At 54.3% G+C, this 21966-nt stretch overlaps 2 protein-coding genes across 6 annotated transcripts in view; one reads left to right on the forward strand and one right to left on the reverse strand.

The window, feature by feature from the left end:
• Positions 1 to 21887, forward strand: part of NOS1AP (nitric oxide synthase 1 adaptor protein) — a 30338-nt gene extending 8451 nt beyond the window's left edge. The window contains exons 3-12 of one of the 5 annotated variants that reach the window (XM_072343631.1): positions 8435 to 8527; positions 8797 to 8870; positions 9607 to 9715; positions 9875 to 10016; positions 11032 to 11189; positions 11679 to 11846; positions 12987 to 13152; positions 13790 to 13936; positions 20549 to 20810; positions 20888 to 21887. In XM_072343631.1, the coding sequence (XP_072199732.1) occupies positions 8435 to 8527; positions 8797 to 8870; positions 9607 to 9715; positions 9875 to 10016; positions 11032 to 11189; positions 11679 to 11846; positions 12987 to 13152; positions 13790 to 13936; positions 20549 to 20810; positions 20888 to 21320 (1752 nt within the window). In that variant the 3' untranslated portion in view covers positions 21321 to 21887. Of the gene's footprint in view, positions 1 to 8434; positions 8528 to 8796; positions 8871 to 9606; positions 9716 to 9874; positions 10017 to 11031; positions 11190 to 11678; positions 11847 to 12986; positions 13153 to 13786; positions 18204 to 20548; positions 20811 to 20887 lie in introns of those variants that run through there. The other 4 variants (XM_072343630.1, XM_072343632.1, XM_072343633.1 and 1 more) reach the window with 4 other exon arrangements.
• Positions 18347 to 20505, reverse strand: SPATA46 (spermatogenesis associated 46). Its single transcript, XM_072343637.1, has 3 exons — positions 19729 to 20505; positions 19429 to 19536; positions 18347 to 19195 (listed from the first exon to the last, which is right to left on the reverse strand). Exons 1-3 carry the CDS (start codon positions 20021 to 20023, stop codon positions 18723 to 18725), a joined length of 876 nt encoding a protein of 291 aa, XP_072199738.1. The 5' UTR covers positions 20024 to 20505; the 3' UTR covers positions 18347 to 18722.
• Positions 21888 to 21966: the final 79 nt, after the last annotated feature.

The raw sequence follows: 21966 nt of genomic DNA on the forward strand, positions 1-21966 counted from the left end.
GCACTGCAGTCTGTGAGGTTGCTATAACATGGGGTGATGGGGGGGTGGGCTGCGGGCCCTGCGGAGGGATGTGTGATGGGCTCAGGCTCAATGGGGGCTGGGAGGAAAGCACAGCACTGGGAGCAGGGTGAGCTATTAGAGCTAATAGCTTCCCATCATTATCCCAGGTGCAGAAGGTTGCGTTCTATTAGGTCTGGGGGGAACAGGTGGGATATCTGTCACGATTGCCATTTATTGGATTAAAGAGGGTGAAGGCGAGCTTATTGATCTTCCCTGGCACCACCGGCACCGCTTAGCTTTGCATTGAGATAACCTCCCACTTACTTCAGACCTTGCCCCGGTTGGCATTGCTGGGAACATGCTTGTGGAATGACTCGTGAGGATGCTATTGTTGCACGTGTTTGGTATGGAGCAGCACCATACCCTCTTGGTAAGATGCTGGAGGACTTGCTGGAGGTGCTTCATTAGGCAGTCCCTCCCTGTTTGCTTTGGCTGTTCTTGTGTTGATACCGGTGTGTAGCCACTGAGGGAAAAGGTGCTCTGTGTCACCAGCATAACATCCCTGGGTGCTTGCTGTGATGCAGGGGCCAGGCTCACACTCTTACACACCACTCCTGTGCATTAGAAAAGATCCTAATGTTAGACTTCTTAGGACTGTCTCATTTTCTATGAGAGATCATTCTGCCTTCTGCATCTCAGAGATTCCAAAACTGATACAGGAGCACTGCAGAAAATAAGGTCGAGAGGGATGTGCCGAGGTGGGGTTGATTTGAGGCTTCAGCTTGTCCTGACATCTCCCAGCAGGCACAGTGCAGAGCTGGGCTTGTCCCCACTGCTCCAGTCCCCAGGAGTTTCTATGACTCATCGCACCCATGGCAGTGCTTTTGAGCTTTACTTCTGGTTTCCTGCAGCATGGAATTTTCCTGTGGGTTTCGGAATAAATCAGGGTGTTCAGCCTACTGTCACCGTGACAGCTTTGTGCTCCTGGGAGGGCACTAGGAATGGCTGGTCTGCTGAAGCCTGCACAGCGTGGAGCTGGGCAGAGCAGATGTGGGCAGGTGTCTGCACGGCAGAGATGCTGTACCTGGCTCCTGCTGTGCAAGTGAGGGCTCTGGGGAGAGGGAGGTTGGGGAAAAAGCAGAGCAAAGAGCAAAAAAATCTCACTAGGAGGAGGTCAGGATCAAGCACTACTTTATGTCTGTTTGACGGATGAGAAACTGTGACTTAGGAAGAGGAAGGGATTTGTCAGGCTTATCTGAGCTAAAATCAATGTTTCAAATGCTGCTCTTGTACGTGATCCTTTCTGCTCTTGTGTTTCTCTGCTGGTCCTCAAAGGCCAAGGACTGCTCCATTTAATCTGCTGGCATGTTCCCTGCCGTGTCACCTATATATCACTGCACAGAGCTGCAGCCCTGCAGACACCTGCCCTGGGCAGTGCCAGGCAGTGCAGGGCTGTTGGACAAGCTGAACAAACTGAGTGTGGTTCGTTCCCTCTAACTTGAGTCAGGGAGCTTGATACATATTCTTGTTGCTTCCTTCTAACCTCTTTCCTATTGCTTTATCCAAGTGCGCTATAAAGCAGGTGATACTTCATCAGTTATATCAGTAGGGATTCCCATGGCACTATGCTGTGAGATTATTTCACCTTTCTGAGAGGCTGCACATTCCCTTTTTCACACACCTAGGACCCTGTTGTTCATATGCAGCAGCAGTAGCATGGCAGTGGAAGCTCAGCTCTCTGTCCTTCCTGCTGGATGACACTCCTTGATGTCTGTTACTTCTATTTTTTGTAATAGATTTCTGCATCTTATGTATTCAGCTTCTGTTCCTTTTCCTTTGGGAAGCAGCTTGGACGTTGCCATATAGAATCAAGCTGAAATGAATAGACACCAAGTTCACTTGACCTGGACATCAAATATGCTGTTTTCTTCCAGACCCGCATAAAAATAAGTGTTGTGCTCTCCCTGTTGTGGGGTTCACTGGATAACGGTGGCTTTCTGTCTATTTTCTGTCTATTGTTCTTTCACTTTGGAATCCAGTGGTTAGTGGATTGCACCCCCTCGGGCTGGGCTGTAGTCTTAGATGACATTAGTCAAATTGCTTGCATAGATGGAAATTGGAAGATGCTCTTTAAGTTTCTCAGCCAGCCTGATGCCTCTGCATGGTACACCTATAGTTGTATTGGGACAGCTTAGGATCTCATCTTGCATAAGACTATTACTGGCTGTGTCGAGTTGCTCTGCCATCCTTTTGGTTGGTATTCAGTCCCATATTGGCTCCATTCTGACAGCCCAAAAGCTTGAAACCTTTGATAACTCAGAGTTTTTTCAAGGATCTGAGTCTATAACTCTTTATTAGACTCTCTGAAGGACAGTATTCAGGCTTGCTGATTTTAAATGTAGAATTTAGTGAATGGTTTTTAATACCTGCATTAGTTATCGCTGAATAGGAACCAGGAAACAAAGGTGTGATAGGAATAATTGCCTTTTCTTCTCCAGTTACAAACCAGAAACATTGTTGAGCACCGTTACCCTTTAATGAGACCCACAGGGCTGGCTTGCTTCTGATGCGCTAAGCATTTAATGCTGTTGCTTATTCGGTCTTTATTAATTGCCTGAATTTTGTAATCGCTGATTTAGTTACATTATTACCAGCCTGCTTCCTTTTGGTTTGTCACTGCTGTTCTCATCTGCTTTCAATGCTGGAGTTGCTCAAGCTTTTTATGCAATTTGTTGCAGTAAAACAGGCAAACGAATGAATCGTGGTTGTGTCACAACCTGGGCTGCAAAGCTTGCTGTGCTCAGACTGCTCTCTGCATCGACACCTCCCTGCAGCACTGCATGGGCACGTTCCTCTTATCGTCCCATTTTGTTGCTGGTGTGCAGAGGTGGAGTTGGGATGGGCAGGCTCCAGTGGTGCCAGAGATGCTGCCCGATGGTTGCCTTGGGGCTTGCCTTGGAAAGCATGTTGAGAAGGAAGCACAGAGTGCCGCTCTTTGAAAGGTGCTCACCAGGCATTTCCTGACTCTTCCCATGGCAAGGCTGATGAGGCTGAGTTTCTGCTGAGCAGCTCAGGGCAGCTCGGTGCTCTCAAACATGCCAACCTGCACAGCCCTGCTCTGCAGAAACCACACCATGCCTGTGGTCCCTTTGATCTGAGGACTGCCCACGGTCAGCCATCTCCAGCATCTCATTGCACGTCTACGCCAAGATGGCACCCGTGCTGCCACCTCCTCATGGCCTCCTCATGGCCTCCTTCTTGCAGCCTGTGCTGCCAGCCTTCGCCTGTCAGTTTTTACCCAAGTACGGCTCTATCCCAACCGGGCACGTTGTCTGTCTTCAACTTGTTCCTGCAGTTTGGAAGAGCTAATGAGCAGCTAATTAAAAATGCCACAAATTCCAGTCAGATATGGGTTTCCAAAGAATGTGCTGCTGCTGCTTATTTTAGCAAGAGATGATAAACACTAAAATGGGTATGGCTTGTTGCTGGAGTTGTGTCTGCAGGGATGGACTGAGCTCTGCAACAAGAACAGCACGTACTGGGGCATCCTGCTACCTTCCACACTGCCCCTCCACTGTGAATCCCCTACAGATGCAGTGTGCCCTCTCCTCATTTCCCTGCACCCAAGGCAGTGGACGCAGTGCCTGTGGCCATGCAGCCTGGTTGTTTGCAACCAGTTGAACCAGTATCTCACGTACACTGATGATGGGATGCTTACTACTGGCCTTGGCTGGTAGCTTAACCTCTATCAGCTCTGATTTATCTGGGCTTCCCATGAAGCTACTCATGTTGAAAGGATACCCCTGTGTGTTAGCTTGGCTAATGGAACTCGGGAGCAGAAGGGAAGAGAGAGGGAGCTGACAGAGGCAGCTGTATGGTGGGGAACAGCAAACTGAGCAGACAGGATTTATTGTGAAATAGTCGGTGTTATCAGGACACCTATTTTATGTGATAAATGGGGATGCTGCCATCCAGGTTCGTTGCAAAGCAGCCTCCCTAACTCTGCTCTGCTGCTGTCGCAACACGGGTATTTTTAGACTGATTCCCATTTATACCCGTCAGTGCACGCGGCCCTCACAGACGGTTACCAAAATTAAACCTGAAGTTGGATGGCAATATAGGCACTGACCTTGTCAGCTCACACCACAATCACAGCTTGTTTCAGACGCACACGTGCACCGTGGAGCTGCATTTTTCCATATGTGCAGATCTGCTGATTAGTGAAGGAGCTTGGCCAAGCAGCACCAACCCAAGAACCAGTGCCCTGTGCTTTGTTACTCCTCCTTCCACGTTACCTTTGGATAAAGTGTGGCCATTGGCAAAACCTAACCCATGCATACACTGGTGGGAGGCCTGCTGGCCATCCCCTCTGCAGGAGAGCCATGCAGGATGTTTTTGTGCAAGCAGGCTTCCTGGCACACCCAGGCATGTGTCTGTGTGCGTGGGGGGACACACGGTGTTGGTCCATGAGCGCTCTGCGGTGCTGCATGCAGGGACGTGCCTCTGCTTGCTAACCGCGTCGCGGTGCCGGGCTCTGCTGGGAGAGCATAGCTGTGTGCAGAGGGATGGGGCTTGTTGGGGTTGGGTGTGCAGGAAGAATTCTTGGGCTTCTGGAGCTGTGGAGCCTTAATTAAACTCACTCTCAGCTGTTGTTTGGTAATGAGTTAATTGTTCATTAGGAGGTTGTTACCAGACTGGGGAAGGCTTCACAAAGCTGCTGCTGCTCTCTGCTTTGTTACCCTGAACTGGCATTGGACTGAAGCACAGCTTTTGTTCTGCTGGCTGGGACAGCAGCAGCTCACTGTGTTTAGGTGCTCTTCCATCAAAGAATTTCCCATCTGGTTGTACCCTGCTAGTGTGGTCTGACTGCAGAGTGTTCCCAGCAACCCTTCCCCTTTTGATGGAGGATGCCAGTGTGTAGATTTAACTCCATACCCACTGCAGTTAGATGGGTTGGCCTGAAATGAGGGCATGTCTATGCAGGTTGATCTTCTTCAGAGTGTGGGGGTGATGCTGAGCCTAGTGAGGCCCCATCTCCCTTCTTTAGCATCCGATCTACCCAATTTAGCTCATTGGTAGAAGTTTCCTTGCCCTTTTGCTGTGTAGGAGCAGTGAGATGAGGATGTACAACACATTTATTTCTAAGGGGGCTGAGATTTTCATGCTTTTCACACGTACATGTACATAATTTTACTCCAAAGTGACAAGGTTATATGCGCTCTCTATTAAGGAACATGCATCAGTCTGTTCTCAAGAGAGGGCACTTCTAATACTCTGCCAGTAGAAATGTGTTGTGCAATGATGCATACACCAGCTGGCATTATTTTCCTTCTAAGAGCACGCCTTTGAAGATATTTAAGCAGCAAACTCTGCATGAAGGACAGATGTTGCAAATAGACTCCCACCAACCTGAAGTCAGCTTGTGCCTCTGGTATTTAGGAAAACACATTTCTTTTCTAAATGAGAAGACAAACATGTTGGTTTTGTTGCTCAGATTTTTTTTGTGTGGTTTGTTTTATTTTTGCTGGGAACTGTGAAATTAAGGGACTTTTCTTCTTCTTTTCTTTATGAAACAGCAGGCTGGGCTTCATCTCCATGAACTGGAAACATTTCTAGCAGAGCTTATACTCCTTGTTTATTCAGTGGTGGGAAATGTGGTTTTCCTCCTGTAGCAGCCTCTCCAGTGCTATGAGCACTGCTTTCCTCTACAGCTCGTGGTGATGTGAGGTAGCTGGCACTGGTGCAAGCATGGATGTCAATGTGCTGCATGCCCGCTGCATGTCCTGGTGGTGCTCCCCAGCTCAATGCCAGCAAAAACAACACTGCTCTGCCAGAGGGCAGGGAGAGGAGGTGATATGGTTGTGTCCCATCCCTGGGCAGGGTGCATATTATCTTCTGGGTCAGCGAAGGCTGATCCTTGTGCGGGTTGGGATAAAACAAAACCCTGCTCATTGGAACTGTTGCACCATGAGACAAGGGGGTTTGGGCAAACCCTGCCCGGTTCTGAGTATCAACCCTTGCAATCTCTTGTTCAGACAATCTGCACAACCTGGTGCTTGCTTTGACCCTATGTGTAGCTACAGCTTGGGGTGAAATCCATTTGGTTTGTGGAATCAAAGCCTTGTGAACAGGGTAGAATAAATTGCATGCTGTAGTTGTGAGCAGGGCAAAGGGACTCCCAAGTGGTTCTGTTGTTCCTGCTTGCTCTCCAGGGCTGTGCTTCTGGGCTCTGCTGCTCCTTTTCCCCCAGCACATTCCCTCTCTCCTCTACCAACAGGAGGTCTCTTCCCCAGCATCACCCACAGCCTTTGTGCATGTGGACAACTAGTGTGGGCCGAGGGCAGGTCCAGCTGAGCACCCGCTGCAATTGCAGCATGCACTGAATCAGTCAGACCTGCCAGCACTGCACTGGGGCAGCTTTAGGTGATGATGTCAGCTCTGCCCTCCTGACCCACCCCCTCCTCCCCTGGGACCTCTGCACCTTGGACTGATAAGTGTGCATCAGAGAGGAGGAGAAGCTGAGTTGCTGTTTTATTGAATTCTGGATTTGTTATTAAATTATGGTTAGTGTCTCATTAGAGAGACCCAATGGGCGTGAGTTCATTAGTGCTTTATTGGTTAGAACTGTGCTTTATTACGTGGGAAACGTATCCCAAGGTACGTCTGTGCTTGTTGGAGTGCTGTACTAATGAGCCTGGGCTGGAGTGGATGCGGCACAGTCCTTAAGAATGTGGCTCAGGTTTGCAGGGGAGCTTCACAGTCTCCTCAGCATCGGGATCAAGGGACAGATTTACGGGAGCAAATCTGACTGCTCAGCCCTTCGGAGAATTTGCTTTCTTTGCTGCTTCCAGTTCATGCTGGAGCTTTGCCATGAAGAGATTTGGCTGCAGCGTGGGCTGGGCAGGATGCTTGCCTCTAGGTGGGCGGGCAAGGGATGAGTCCAGGCAGTGCCCTCACCAGCAGCCCCAGTAGGGTGAGGCACAGGGGAGTCTTCCCCAGTAGCTCCATACCCGTTCTGCCCCATAGAGCCCATGTCAGGATTTGGTAACACCTTTTCTGAGTCCTGCTCTGTCTGCTTTGCTTCCCTGGGGCTGTTACTCACCCAAAGCCCAGGCTAAAAATAGTCTCTCTAACCCTGAGCTGTTTTTCAGGGTTGTTGTTTCTTCTGAGCCCAGATTAATTAGCACTCAGAGTCACCAGAACAGCAAACTTTGGCTCCAGCAGCTCAGCAACGTGGTGCGGTGCTGCTGATCAATGAGCAGCAGGACCTGTAGGTCAGACTGAGGTGGTGGGGGCTGTTCTCAGTGTGCTGCATCACCTCTGCTTGTGAGAGGTGACCCTTAGAAACCGGCTCCTTGCTGAGCAGCTCTGGAGACCTGCTGCTGCACCAGGGCTGTGGGACAGAGCCCTGCAAGCAGCTGGCAGGCAGGGAGGGGATGTGGAGTCTGCCTGCAGCCATGGTGGAAGCCTGAGCTTTGATTTCTGCAGCCCATCACTGTGGCTTTGGAGTGTATGGGCTCTCCCAGCTTGCTCCATGAGCTGAGACAGGCAGAGCTGCACGACCCCACTGGATGCTTTTCTGAGTCATCTGCATCCCTCAGCCCCATCAGCTGCTTCCAAATGGCTTTGAGGAATTGTATTTTCAAGTCTTTTATCATTGGATCGTGGGTCGGGGCCAGAAGCGTTCGCTGCCTGCTGGCTTTGGCTGCCAGAGCTGATGCATCATGCAGCGCTGGAAATGTCACACAGAGCCTCGGCAGGACCCAAGGCAGGGCTCGGCTGCTGCTCCCTTTGCAGCAAGTCTGGCTAATGAACAAGTTCATTAAATCCCTCTTCCTTGAGTGCAGGATACTACAGGGATGCTGTGCCACAGGGGCGCTGGGTACCAATGTCAGTGGGGAGGTTCTGTGACTCTGCAAAACCCTCCAGCAATGGGAGCAGATGCGTGTGTGTGGTCCTATCAAGCCACAGAGAGCTGTGGTTTTACCTCAAAACTGCCAGCCATAGCTTTATCAGAAGGCAGCCCCCACTGATGCTGTGTGGGACTTTGCTCAGCCTCAGTTAACACCTGACCTGTTCACCCTGCCCAAGCCCTCGGTGCTTGTAGGGCTCTGCACGCAGGAGCGGTTGGGTTTGGGGGAATCATGTTCTCTCCCTGTGGCTGGGCTGGAGCTTTGTGTTTAGTCACTGATCTTGGAAGTTCCTGGGTTTTATTTCCCATCCAGTGATTTCTAATTGAAGTGGGTAATCGCATTATGCTGTCTCCCCCGGCGAGGTTCATCGAGTCCTTAGCAGTCATCTCTGATTTTACACTGAGCCCCACTAAACTGCACTTGGTGTAGTGTTTCTCCTCCCAGAGCTCAAGCTGGGGGAGGGTGTTGGGAAATTGCCCCTCAGACCTCCCCAGGAGGACTAACTTGGCCTCTCTCTGCAGTATGAGTTCAAAGCCAAGAACATCAAGAAGAAGAAGGTGAACCTCATCGTGTCGGTGGACGGCGTGAAGGTCATTCTGAAGAAGAAGAAGAAGGTAGGCAGCCCCAGACCAAGGTGGGGCAGTGCTGGAGACCTACATGGTGTGCAGTGAGATGGTTACCCATGGACTGCCAGGAATCAGGAGACCCCTGGCTGTGCTTTGGGCATGAAGCACTCTGGCTGTGCTGGGCTTTTTGGCTGCACACTGGGCAGGTCATCTGCTGGGGCTGTAGGGCAGCAGCAGGGCTACAGCAAGCACTGCCCCAGCACTGCCTCTGCCCCATTCTCGATCAGGAGGGCAGCATCTGACGTACTCATTTTCAGCTTTTTCCCTTGCAGAAAAAAGAATGGGCCTGGGACGAGAACAAAATGCTCGTCATGCATGATCCCATTTACAGGTAAGATCACTATGGGATGGCACAAAGGCTCTGACGTGCCGCACCAGCACCCTGCAGTCTGAACTGAGCCCTGAGCTGTGCAGTGATGGCTGGTGGGTCTGTGCTCAGCTGGGAGCAGGCACACTCCTGCAGGAAAACCTCTCCTGAGTTCTGTGGGACAGCTGGGCCAGGTGCCACTAAGCCCCTTTTAATGATCCCAATTAGAGCAATAAAGCTGCACCCTACTGGGGAAGGGAGAGACCCGATGGCGGGGTGGCTCCACAGGCTGGAGCCGGGCTGGGGCATGGTGGCTGATAGGACTATCCCGTGGTGACCTCAAAGGGCACAGGGCAGCTGCTTTGGCTTGCTGTACCCTCCTAGCATCCACCCAGCAGGCTGGCTGGGGTAGAGGAGACCAGCACACCAAAAAGGCACAGAGGTTTTTGTTCCTGTGGGTCTCCTGCAACCTGGGACCCCCAGTGCTGCCGTGGGGGCTGAGCAGAGTAATCCCTGTGCTGTCTTCATGAAACATTTGCTACTGCTGAGTCAGCAGAGGATTTTTTTTCACCCTAGGTGGAACCACTGCCAAAAATGAATTTCTGCTGGGCTTTTGCAGGGCCGTGCTGCAGAGGTTGGGCAGCTGCCAGCACCCAGAGTGTGCCCTGTGAGACTCTGGCTGTGGCCTTGCTGGCGTCCTGGGCACTGTGGATAGCGTGTGTTGGAGGCAATGTCCTCCCCTCCCTTTCTGTCCTTGCAGGATATTCTATGTGTCCCATGACTCGCAGGACCTAAAGATCTTCAGCTACATTGCTCGGGATGGGTCTAGCAACGTGTTCAGATGCAATGTCTTCAAATCTAAGAAGAAGGTGAGGATGCTGGGGAACGCATCCCAGCAGGGTGACTGGGCCAGGACCTGGAATCACGATGGTTTGCATTCTGAGCTGCAGTCGCAGTGGTGATGCACAGAAAGCTGGGCAGCTGCTCACAGTGGGCTGATGCCTCTGCTCCTCTCCTTCCTGCTGCAGAGCCAAGCCATGCGCATCGTGAGGACGGTGGGACAGGCGTTTGAAGTCTGTCACAAGCTGAGCCTGCAGCACACCCAGCAAAACGCAGACGGGCAGGAGGATGGGGACAGCGAGAGGAATGGGGACGATTTGGATGTCCCAGGTACTTTGCTGGGGTGAAGGGGTGGCAGATCATTGCTGATACGGCTGGCAGACACCATCTGCAGAGCCTCTGTCTCTCCGTGAAGCTTGCTGCCGGCTGACACCTGCAGGGAACGGATTTGCACGGCAGTCTGTCCTGCAGTGCGGCGGGATCTTGCCCAGCAAGGAGCCTTCTCTAGGTGTTAACCTTCATCCTCACAGACATCCCCCGTGCTGGGAGCCCATTAGCAGCGCTCTGGGCTCGGCTGGGTGCCCAAATGATCTCCGCTTCATATGCTGCAAACACTTCCTCACTGCTGCCAGGAAAGGGGCCAAAGCAGGGACTGTCCCCAGTGTCCCCAACCTTGGAACTGTAAGAGAGGGGGGCAGGCAGCTTTCATGCAAGAGCTGGCTTGCACACCTGCAGCCTTCTTCAAGCCCATTTTAGGGACCCTTTGGGATGTCAGCAGGTTCTGCTGCCTGTCTGCATTCAGATTCCCCATCCCCCCCAGGGTGCAAGGTCCTCTGGAGCTGCCTGACCCTGCAGCAGTGATGTCCTGAGAGGCTGCTGCTGTCCTGAGTGGCTCATTGTTTGTTTTTCCTCTGCACAATGTCCTGGCCTCGGTATGGAGCTCCCTGGGGATTTCTGAGCATCCGTCCTTTTTGTTTTCCCAGAACCTCTTGTTTACCTTCAGCTTTCTGTGTCTCCTGCTCTCAATGGCCAGCTTCCCCCAAATCCAGGGCTTTTGGCTGCTGATCCCTGGGTGTGTTCATGGAAACATGATGTGAGAGTCCCCAGCCTGCAGTGGACATGCACTGCTCTGGGACACAGCATCTGGGGAACCCTAAGGAACATTACAAAGAACTTGGGTTTAAACGGGTCGTTAATGTGCTTGGGTAGCTCCTGCTGGGGGGAAATGCAAGCGAGTGGAGATCAAACGGATGGGGCAACCGAGGATGGGGGTACAGGGAATGATGGGTGGGGGGGAACACAGGGTTCCAGTGCTCACCCCCCGCTGTGTCCTGCTGTCCCACAGCCTGCCGCCTCACTGCTGCAGAGCGGGCAGCCACCTCGGCTGAGGAGACTGACATCGATGCTGTGGAGCTGCCACTGCCTGGGGCTGACATCCTCGACTTCAGCCGTGGCGTCACGGACCTGGATGCTGTGGGCAAGGAGGCCAGCGGTGACGCCAAGGTGTGTGGGTCCCTCTGAGGGCCTGGGGGTCAGGAGGGATTTTGCAGCATTCCTGGCCCCCAGATCAAAGCTGTCTGCCGCTGCCCTTTGGCTCGGGGCTGGGCTGTGTCTGCAGAGCACCGTACCAAAGCTCAGCCAAATGGAAAGAGTTGGGGCAGAGCTGATAGGGATAATGGTTTTTCTCGTGCACCTCGAAAAAGGATTATTTTTGAGACAGTGGAAACTTCCATGGGAAACAGCAGCCTTTTCCAAAACCTACTGCAATAACATTTGTGCTTTTGTCATAAGCCTGGGGGAACACAGCGAGGTCAGCGAGCCCATCAGCCAGCCCCAGGCAAAAACTGTTCTCAAAGCTTTCCAGTAGGCTCCCCCTGCCTCAGCAAAGCGTGATTTGCTTGGAATGCAGCAGCCTTATTCCTGGAAATTTCGGGGACTGCTCTGTGCCTGGCAGCTCTCAGGGTTGCCCTTATTGATGTTGGTGTATTGCAGGGCTGCCTCCACCCTGAGGACATCCTGACCGCTTCGCCCAAGATGCTGCTGCCCTCATCTGCCCCGCTGCCTGACCTGGGCACACCTCTGTCTGCCCACCACCAAATGCAGCTCCTGCAGCAGCTCCTGCAGCAGCAGCAACAGCAAACACAAGTGGCTGTGGCACAGGTTTGTCCCAACACTGTTTTCTGGGGGTGCAACATTGAAGCATGGGGAGACCCAACATGAGGCATGTGGGAAATGCCACACCATGGCGTTGATCCTGGCCAGCCACAGCCAGCAGCTCACTCTGCGTGAGTATTCTTCTGCAGCTCTGGCTCCTCTACTTGACCAATGACCGTAGCTTTGCTTGTTCCCTGACACCTTCCAGAGCTCTCTGCAACTGCTGATCTTTCATACAACAAGTAACATCACAAAAGAATGCTAAGGTTGCCCAGGCCAACCATCTGAAGTAGTGCGTAGCCTTTTCTTGGCTGGCTTGTGGGATGCCAGCCAGTGGCTCATCCTGCTTTCTCCAGGGGCTGACACCCTGCTCTGGAGCTCTGCCCACCTCAGTGTGGTTCTCATCCCAGAGCTGTCACTTAGCTCCTCTCCCATCCGTTCAGCGTGAGCCGTGGTGATTCGGTGTCACACTAATTTATTAATGAAAAAGTTATGTTCTGCTGTGTCAAATGCCTGTTAGATGACTGAACGCATTACGTCAACATCTCTGTTGATGGTACTTGTTATCTTCTCTCAAGAAATAGCCAGTTTGTCTCTGAATGTGGTGACTGACACCGGCTTAATTCTTTACCAACAAACTAGTAGCTGCGCTGTGTCGGCCAGGATCTGTGTCAAATGATGGGTCTGTAGCTGCAGGGGCCATTCTGTAATTATCCTTCCTGTAATTAGCTGGAGATGAAATACCGTTTAGGTCCCTCGCTGACCAGAGAGGCTTGCTTTCTTAAGGTGTTTCCAGATACCTGCCCTTTGGATTATGGCCAAGAGTCCGTCTGAATGTTGTCCCTAGGGACTGGTGGCATAAAGCACTGCTCTTCTGCCAGCTGTGACATATGGGCTCTGCTGCCTGCTTCCCTGCAGCACCTGAGCACCACCCTGTCCTGCTGCAGGCTCCTGCCATGCAGAGGGGAAGGATTTTTTCCAGGCTGATGCTGTCAGCATGGAGATTGCGTACCTGCTTAGCATTTAATTGCAATTCCACCACCGCCGGCTGCTGCCTCACCCAGCAGCACTGTGCAAAGGTCTCCCTTGCATTCCCCACAGTCACTGGGTGTACTCTGATGTGATGATGTGTCTCTTGTCCCACAGGTTCACCTGCTGAAGGACCAGCTTGCTGCTGAGGCGGCGGCACGCCTGGAGGCACAGGCACGTGTGCACCAGCTCCTGCTTCAGAACAAGGACTTGCTGCAGCACATCTCGCTCCTGGTCAAGCAGGTGCAGGAGCTGGAGTTGAAGCTGGCAGGGAACAACACCAGTAAGCACTCCTGCCCCATCCTCTCACTTCATAGCTAGTGGAGAACCCACAGCACAAGGGGGTGTGTGGCTGGGGACCTTGCTGTGCACTCTGGCTCTGGAGAGACCCTGGGCTTGGTGACATGGCACAGCACAGCACCAGCACCCCTGTGTGAGGGTGGCCAGTGGTAGGGTCTGTGGGGAACACGTGGGTGTTACACCCCATTTTTAGTGCATTTCATATGTTTTCTGGGAAAACTGGCAATATTAGTGCCTTTCTGGACTGGCTTGTGCATGTGCAGCAGGACGCCTGCATGCAAGATGGAGGGAGGTGTGGGGTGGCCATCACACATGTCCATTAGCTGTATGCCTGCTCTCCTCAGCAGCTACATGCCTGTGGCCAGCTCCCTCCTTGCCACGGGAGACTCTCCTTACCTTCTTCTCCAGTAGATGTGGCCTTCAGCTCCCTGCAGGAGCCAGGGGAAGGCAGCTAGCTTTCTGTCCTGGCTCTTTGCTGACCAGCAGCTCCTGGCACGGATGCCACTATCATCTGAGTATTTGAGGCTGTAGGTCTGCAGCCAGCTATGGTGGCCTTGGGATGCCCGGGAGGGACAGGGTGGCACTACTTGCCTCTCAGCCATGCCCTTCTCTTGCAGCAGGCTCCCAGGACAGCCTGCTGGAGATCACCTTCCGCTCCAGCGTCCTCCCCGTGCTCTGCGACCCGACCACCCCGCAGCCCGAGGACACTCACCTGCCGCAGCTGGGCTCCGGCTCGGGCTTCCCCAATGCCTTGGGCAGCCCCATAGGTAGGAACGACTGTCTGGTGAAGCTGGAGTGCTACCACTTCCTGCCGAGCTCGGGGTCACATGCCCCAGAGCCGGCGCTGGGCAGCCTGGAGCTCCTCAAGTTCCGTGAGTCGGGCATCGCCTCCGAGTACGAGTCCAACACGGACGAGAGCGAGGAGCGTGACTCCTGGTCCCAGGAGGAACCACCACGCCTGCTCAACGTCCAGCCCCAGCAGGACCTGGGCGACAGCCTAGAGGATGAGATTGCGGTGTAGGGGATGGCAAAGGCGGCACAGAGCAGTCGGGACCCCCAGGGATGGCGGAGGGAGTATGGGGCTGGATGGCAGCAGGGGCCAGAGCTAGGCATGGTGCGTGATGCTGCTGTGCTGGCAGCTCCCTCCTGGCTTGTGCTGTGCCCAGGACCCTGATGCGTGCAGCCTGTGTCAGCCCATTTCAGGGAGGTAGATGTGATGGTACTGGAGTGTCTCAGCTGGAGCAGGGAGCAGATCTTTCTTCCCTGCTGCCAGTCATCTTGTCCTGAGCTCAGCCAGCCCTCAGCACCCTCAGCTTCATGCCAGGCTTGTGTCGCTCCCTGGTCCCCATGTCCTCCCAAGCTGCATTTTGAGATCAGAAGCAAGGGAAGCAAAGAGCCCTCAGCAGCAATCCCTGCAGGGCTCCTTGTGCTGCTGGATTGCTGCCCAGCAACCGTGCTGGGTTAGGAGCCACTGCTAGCAGTGTTACTATAGGGGCAAGCAATGAAACTGGAGAAGGTATTTGCTGGGGGAGTGAAAGAACAGGGACAGGAGGCACAAAAGAGCCTACATGAATTTGTTTCCTGCATGGTAGAGTTGGTGGGAGATGAAGCTAGGGCTATGCTACCGGGATGAGAGATGGTGACCCACCAATGTAGGTGTGTGAGTGAGGGGGGAGGAATGCTGTGGAGGAGCTTAGGAATGTGAGAGGGTAAGAGGAGGTTGCACAGTATGGCCAGGCATGGGCAGCTCCTTGCAGGCACTGGGGTTTGTGGAACTGTGGGGCAGGGTTGGTCTTTGCCTCAGGCAGACAGAGGGTGCTGGGCACTGCCTGCTCCTCTCCTGGGCTGTGAAGTGGATGGGGAGGCACAAATAGGCATGGAGTGAGAGCCAGGGAGGACAGCACAGGGAGGAGGAATCCTCCTTCCCTCGTTGCCTGGTCCTGGAGCTCTTTGGTACAGCTAGCAGGTACCAAAAGCTTTCTGGTGCTCTCAAGTCATATTTTTGAGTATTTCCCTGCACCACTGCTACTGCCAGTTCCCTGCTTGGCTTTACAGATGAACCATCCCATTTCCATGCAGTTGCTTGCCCCCAGACCACTGCTGGCGATGGCTGTGTGCACAGACAGACATGCACAGCCTCTCCATGGGAAGCAAGATCTCCTTCCCTAGTTGCCGCAGTCACAGTGTACGTTCATGTTCCCCAGAAGGGGTCATACTGCAGGGTGACATGGTGGCTGTGTAGACCATCACCTGGCTGGGGTAACCCTGCTCCCAGGTAGGGTCTGGATTCATGCTGGTTGCTTCAGGGTGCATGCTGACACCAGCACGGTGAAGGGGGGCTCTGCACCCCTCTGGAAGGTGACAGCAGTCATGAGGGGCTGCAGGGAACTGCCTGGTGCAGGGATCAGTGCCTGCATTCAGCTGGAATGGGAGAGTTGGGCAGTCTACAAGGGGAGCTGGTGGGTGGCACAGGTGACAGACAACTGTGTATGTGGGCACTTTCATGTGTCTGGTTTTTGCACTTCAGAAAAGTGAATCCAGAATGACAGGGCCTCCACCAGCCCCTAAGAGGCTGACAGATGTCCTTGAGAGCCTCCAAAGGAGTCAGAGCTTCTCCCTGTTCTGCAGGCACGCTTATCGGTCACCCACTGCTGCAGCCTCTGAGAGCATGGCTGAAGGGGTGCAAACCAGAGCCCCGATGTCCCCTCTGCTCCTTATGAAAACATAGGGAGACAGGATTGGCATGGTTGTTTTCCACATCTTCCACTTTCCTGTCCTGCTTCTGCTTTGCTTCACTGCTTGCCTGCTGCTTTCCCTTTTGCCAGCTGTCTCTGCTTGATCTGCCTGCACCTAACCCCTGGCTGCGTATCTCCCAGACTCAAGCTCTTGCTCCACTCCAGTGTGTGACCCTGCTGTGAGGAAGGTCCATGGTTTCCTTCTGCTCCAGTCCCCTCAGGGCTGAGGAGCAGGGTGTGGGTGAGAGCCCAGGGGGTGCAAGGGCTGTGCTGTGCACTGTCCACCCCATGAGGAGATGGGCACAGTAGGTAGCAGAGCTTGTCAGGTGCTAGAGAGTCCTAGTGGGAAGGATGTGTTCTCTGATGGATCTCATGTCAGCACGAAGGGAAATGTGGAGGTCAAAGGCAGCCTTGGCTGCTGTGACCTGAGATGATGGAATTCTTAAGGTTGTTAGGCCAGGGAGGGGAGTGAAAAGCTCTCTTTGTGGGTCTGCTGGAAGAACCCTGTAGTTTGTGGCCTTTGAGGGAAGAGGGGCCTGATAAAACTGACTGATACTCAAGGATCACCTCCTCCAAGCTCAAGAGTGGTCCATCACATCAAAGAGAAAGACAAAGTCAGGAAATAATGGATGAGCAAGGAGCGCCTGGTCAAACTCAGACCCAAAAAAGAGGCATACAGAGGGTGGAAGCAAGTACAGCCAATCTGGGAGGAATAGAAACATTATGTGAGCATCTCAGGATGAAGTTAGGAAAGCTAAAGACCAGATGGAATCCAATCTGGCCAGAGAGGTCAGCAACAAGAAGGGCTTCTGTAAGTATGTGGGTGACGAAAGGAAGAGTACAGAATATCTCTGAACTGGTTAAAGCCTTTGATGCTGTATCCAAAAGATCCTCATAGACAAGTTCTTGATGTATGGGATGGATGGGCAGACAGGCTCAGATGGCAATCAGCAGTGCAGACTAATTGGAGGCCAGCAGCTTGCAGTGTACCCTGGAGGTCAGTGGTGGTACAGTCCTGGTGAACCTCCGCATGGACCATCTGGGTGATGGGGCACCCTCAGCACTGTCTGCAGATGACAAACATGGGAGCAGTGGCTGCTGATACACCCAAGGGCGGTGCTGCCATCCAGAGGGACTGGAGAAGTGGACTGGTGGGAACCTACTGGAGCTGAGTGAGGAGAAATGCAGGGTCTTGGCCCTGGGAGGAACAAGCCCAGGCACTGGGACATTCTGAGATGGAGCTGATGGTCCTGGAGGGCACCAAGCTGAGCTGAGGCAGCAGGTCAAGGCAGTGATCCTGCCCTTCTGCTTGGTACTGATGAAGCCATGCTGGGAGCACTGTAGGCTCCCTGATGCAAGAGGTACATGGAGCTCCTGGGGGAGAGAGCAGTGAGAGGTTGTGGAAATGGAGAAGGGACTGGAGCACTTCTGCTGAGAAGAGAGGCTGAGGGAGCTAGGACTGTTCCTCCTGAAGAAAGCTCAGGGGAATTCACTGATGTGTTTAGATACCTGAAGGGAGAGGTGCAAAGAGGAAGGAGACAGGTTTATTTCAGGGGTGCCCAGGGATAAGACAAGAGGCAATGGAGACAGCTAGAACAGGAAGCTCTGTGTGAACACTGGGAACACTTCTGTGCTCTGAGGGTGGCTGAGCTCTGGCACACGCTGCCCAGAAAGGCTGCAGGGTCTCCTTGGAGAGTTTCAAAAGCTGCCTGGATGTGGGCCTGGGCACCCTGTGCTGGGTGGCTTTGCTGGAGCAGAACTTGGACCAGATGGACCTTCTAATCATTCTGTGTTTGTTTCAATGCACCCACCAGTAGTCTGGTGTCCAGGGAAGCCCCCGCACCAGCTCCAGAGGGGATAGAGCACGAGGGGGTACGGAGTGTCCTGGGTATTTCCTGCAGGCAGGGCTGAGCCTTGGGCTCACGGTCAGCACAACCACAGGGAGTAGTGAGCAGTGCCCCAGGGCTGACAGGGGTGCTGCAGCCCCCTGTGCCTTGCCAGAGCCAGCTGGGAGCCACCCAGTGCCGTGCTGCACTGCAGCACCACGTGTATGTATGAGTGGTCCTCCTAACCCAGCACTGCCTACAAAACGCCTCTCTAGCTTCTCACTTTTGTTACGGACCTTGACCGGGGTTTTATAGCTATATTTTTTTGTCCTTTCTTTTCCTACAACTGTCGTGTTACTAACTGTTGACTCGGTCTATCTGAGAAACCAATCTGTCAATGTAAGTGCACTTAACCCTTGGGTGTTGTCATTAGTTGATTGGCTTTTGCTAAATAAATCTTTCTATTTCTCAAGGCTTTCTGTTGTCTCTTCCTTCTCGCTGACTCTCTCTCTTTCTATACTCCTCCTGCCCTCCACACTCTGCCAGCCTGGGCTGGCAGCCAGCATCAGGGGTGGCACCCTCAGCATCGCACAGATCCTCTTGGAACTGAGCATCCTCCTTTGTGGGACCCCACAGCCCTCAGCTGTGACTGCCTTGTAGTGCTGACTGACTGTGAAAGAGGGGTGCTTCCAATGGTATCGGGGTCATCTCAGGGCTGTCCGACAACTCGAAGGTGCCTGTGGGCTGCTGGGACTTGCACATCCTTTTGCAGAGATGCTAAGCAGAGCTTTCCAGACATTGGGAATTTTAGGCCACCAGGGAAGGAAAGCAAACTCTTAAAGGACATGAAAAGCATTGTTTCATCGAGGAGCTGCAGCAGAGATGCAGCTCCCAGGAGAGCAGCAGGCAGGCTGTGCTCTGCGTGGCGTTTATTGTGCAGCAGTGGAGCGATGCAGCAGTGCCCTCCCGCGGCAGTGGCCCAGCTGCTGAGGCTACTCAGGCACCTCAGGGCTCTTGGTCTCCTGTTCCTTGCACTCCTTTTCCAACATGGCCTTGAGCTTGTGGTAATACACCTTGCAGCTGTAGCCCTCCTGAGAGCTGTGCTGGATGTGGTTCTTGACTGAGCACAGCGTGGGGAAGATGCGGCAGCATGACATGCACTTGTAGCCATGCTTTGGCACGTGCTGCTCCTGGGAAGCTGCAAGGATGTCCTCAATGGTGATACTGACCCTGCTGATGATGCTTTCAGGGGTCTGGAGCTCTTCTGAAGAGCAGGAGAAAGAGGCCAGGGCCTCCAAGAGGTTTTTGGGATCCTCTGGCTTCCAGGTGCTACTGAGTGGACTGGAGGGGAGGTGCTTCTGAGAGGCAGATTTGGGGCTGATGAAGTAGCTGTACGGTGAGCACCAGGGTCTGTAGATGGTGCGGGCAGGGAGCTCACTGCCCATTGAGGCTGTGGAGCTGCGGTCTGCAGAGGGAAACAGCAGCAGTGAGTCAGGGTCACTGCATGAGCACAGGCATCCATGAGGATGGGAGCAGTGCTGGAGACCCAGGAGGAAACTCATCCTCAGCACGGTGTTCAGCAGAGCCATTCTCTGCCCAGGGCTCTGGTTGGTGGGTTGCTCTCTCTCTCTCTCTCTCTGTGGGTTGTGGAGGTGACTGTTTCTGTCACCAGATGTCCCCACAGCTCTGGGAACTCACCCAGCAGCCAGCTGGAACTGTCCCACGAAGAGCTGTCCTGGCGTAGGGGCAGCACTGGGAGCCATGAGCTGGCACAGATGGAGGCAGCATCCACAGCTTTCAAGGTTCCTGCTAGGAAGACATAGCAGTGAAAAGCAGCATTGTGCAGAGGTGGGCTGCAACAGCAGGATTTCTTTCCCCGTTCCTAGAAAGCACCCTCTGCCATAGGGGCTCCTGTTACCCTTCCCCTGCCCATGCAGGCAGGTACACCCAGCCAGACGCCTTCCTGCTCCCCTGCCTGGACGCATCCTGGGTGCTCACCAGGCAGGCTGCACTGATCCCAAGGAAGGGCTGTCCCCAGGTTGCCTCTTCTGGGACCATGGGATACGTCCTCAATCAAAATAGCTGGCATGAGAATTCCATCCATCACCCTCGTGTGGGTCCTATGCTGAGGCCCCAGAATCCACACTGTGTTGTGGTACCGCCAGCTAACATCGCTAAGGGCTGATGTCACACTTGCACATAGGACACAGCAGAATGTTTTTGGAACACAAGGTTCTGCCCCCCTTGGTGTCTCTGGAGACCTGGTGGCTGAGGTGACGCTTGCTGGCTCCATCCTCAGGGCTGGTGGGGAATAAGGGGCAAGGTGTGCGGACTTGGTCTATTCAAGATGAGGCCAGTTGAGCATGGGATGGTGTGGTAATGTGGGATTTTGCACACACACACACAGCCAGCGACTTGGCCACTGCAAGGTGGGTGAGCAGTAGAAAGTGCCATATTGAGGATGTATAGTTCAGAGCCCAGGCAGTGGGTACCCCAGCAAATGAGGGGTCCTGGGGGCGTCCCCTTGCTGCTGTACCCATTGACAAACCTTCTCTCTCTTTCTTTCCACAATCTGCTTTCCAAGCTGCTTGGTGCCAGGTAAGAGATGTTCCCAGTGTGCTGGTGGCAGCAGTGTGGTGCCCTGAGATTGTTGTTCCCCCACCATGTCCTCATGGCATGCACAACACAACTGTGGGGCCTCATAAATGGGCTTTCTGTCCCAAAAAGGTGTCCCCACCATGCTGCTGGCAGACAGCCCCAGGATGCTCAGCCCCTGCATCCCACCTCATACCCACTTTCCACTCCCTTTCCTTTCCAGTGGACCAGAGCATGTTTGAGAACACCAGCGCTGCCACGGCACCCACCCCACTCCTGCAGCACATTCCTGCTGGTGCTCTGCCACAGCCCTCCCGCTCTGCTGGCAGCCAGCACCTTCGCAACCTGGGCAAGGCTGTGGGGGCCAAGATGAACGACCTCCTGCGCCGCAAGGAGACGGCCAGCCCCCCTGATGTGGGGGTGATGGAGGTGAACACCAGCGCAGGCGCTGCACTGGGCATGGGACAGCCAGCGAGCGAGGATGGGTGAGTGTCCCTGCACTGCACAGCCCATGGCAGAGTCCTTTGGGTTGGAAAGCATCACCACCTCTCTCTGCTTGCAGGAGCATGGGGCTGGGCGCCTTCCCCCGGCTAGAACCCCCACCTCCCATCACCAGGAAGCGGACACCACGTGCTCTGAAGACCCCGCAGGACATGCTCATTGCACCCCAGCCAGAGAGTGGCAGCACAGAGGAGCCCCACGAGCCACCTACGGCACACGCTGACCGTGCAGAGGAATGGCCGGGGGCGAAGGACCTCTCCCCTGCGGTGTGCCCCGGGGTGCCCAGTACAACCGGCATCCCTGGGCCGAGTGGTGACCTCCCGGTGCCCGACCTCATCCATAAGGGTGGCCTGGAAACTCCACCTCGCACGGAGAAGCCCCTCTGGGAAGCAGGGCCGGAGCACGAGCTGCCAGGGAGCGCAGGGCACACAGAGCCGTGCACTCCCAGCCGGGAGGCAGAGGGTCCCCATCCTGACCTGCTGTCCTTCGAGTAGCAGAGGGCGCTGAGGGGGCTGGCTCTCCCAAACACTCTCTGCCACGTGCTGTTCTTGGGGCCGTTGTTTTGGGGAGAGCCCCAAGGCAGCAGGAGGCATCCCTGAGATGGCGCAGGGATCCTCCACCCCCCACACTTCGTCCCTTCTCTCCAGGCGCCCCGGAGGATCGCAGCCTGACTTGTCACCTCTTGGGCGGCCATAGGAGCACCCGCTCCCTGCACACACCTCTGTCCCACCTCCTGTGCCCGCAGGCTCTCGTAGCCCCACGGTGCCCTGTGGGAAGCACAGGAGGGGTTATCCGCACGGGGTTCCCGGGCAAGGCGGTGGCCACGGGCGGCACTTCCGAGCCGGGGTTACGGTGATGGTTCTGGAGGGGGTTATGGTGAGGGTGAGGCCCGAGGGGAGAGGGCGGTTACTGTGCCACCCCCCACAGCCGCACACCTGACACCCGGCCCTGAGGCCACCGGTGGCGGTGGCACCCTCTATTTATGTTGTGCGGGGCCGTGTGTGTAGTTTGGGTTAAAAGACGCCTATTGCACAATAAAGTTCTGTTTATAACCCACCGACACGCTCAGCCCGCGCCAACGGGGCGGGGTGGGGGGCGGGGCCTGGAGGCGGAGCCACGTGTCTTCCCGCCCCACTTCCG

The sequence above is a fragment of the Excalfactoria chinensis genome, chromosome 8 (genome assembly GCF_039878825.1).
Source record: "Excalfactoria chinensis isolate bCotChi1 chromosome 8, bCotChi1.hap2, whole genome shotgun sequence".
Taxonomy (NCBI): domain Eukaryota; kingdom Metazoa; phylum Chordata; class Aves; order Galliformes; family Phasianidae; genus Excalfactoria; species Excalfactoria chinensis.

What these genes read in the sequence shown, in the direction of transcription:
- SPATA46 (XM_072343637.1), bottom strand. Translation starts at nt 20,023, where the DNA reads ATGGAGCCAGCAAGCGTCACCTCAGCCACCAGGTCTCCAGAGACACCA. An exon ending in GGATCAGTGCAGCCTGCCTG is followed by an intron (nt 19,537 to 19,728) that starts GTGAGCACCCAG and finishes TCTTCCTAGCAG; the next exon opens with GAACCTTGAAAGCTGTGGAT. An exon ending in CAGTTCCAGCTGGCTGCTGG is followed by an intron (nt 19,196 to 19,428) that starts GTGAGTTCCCAG and finishes TTCCCTCTGCAG; the next exon opens with ACCGCAGCTCCACAGCCTCA.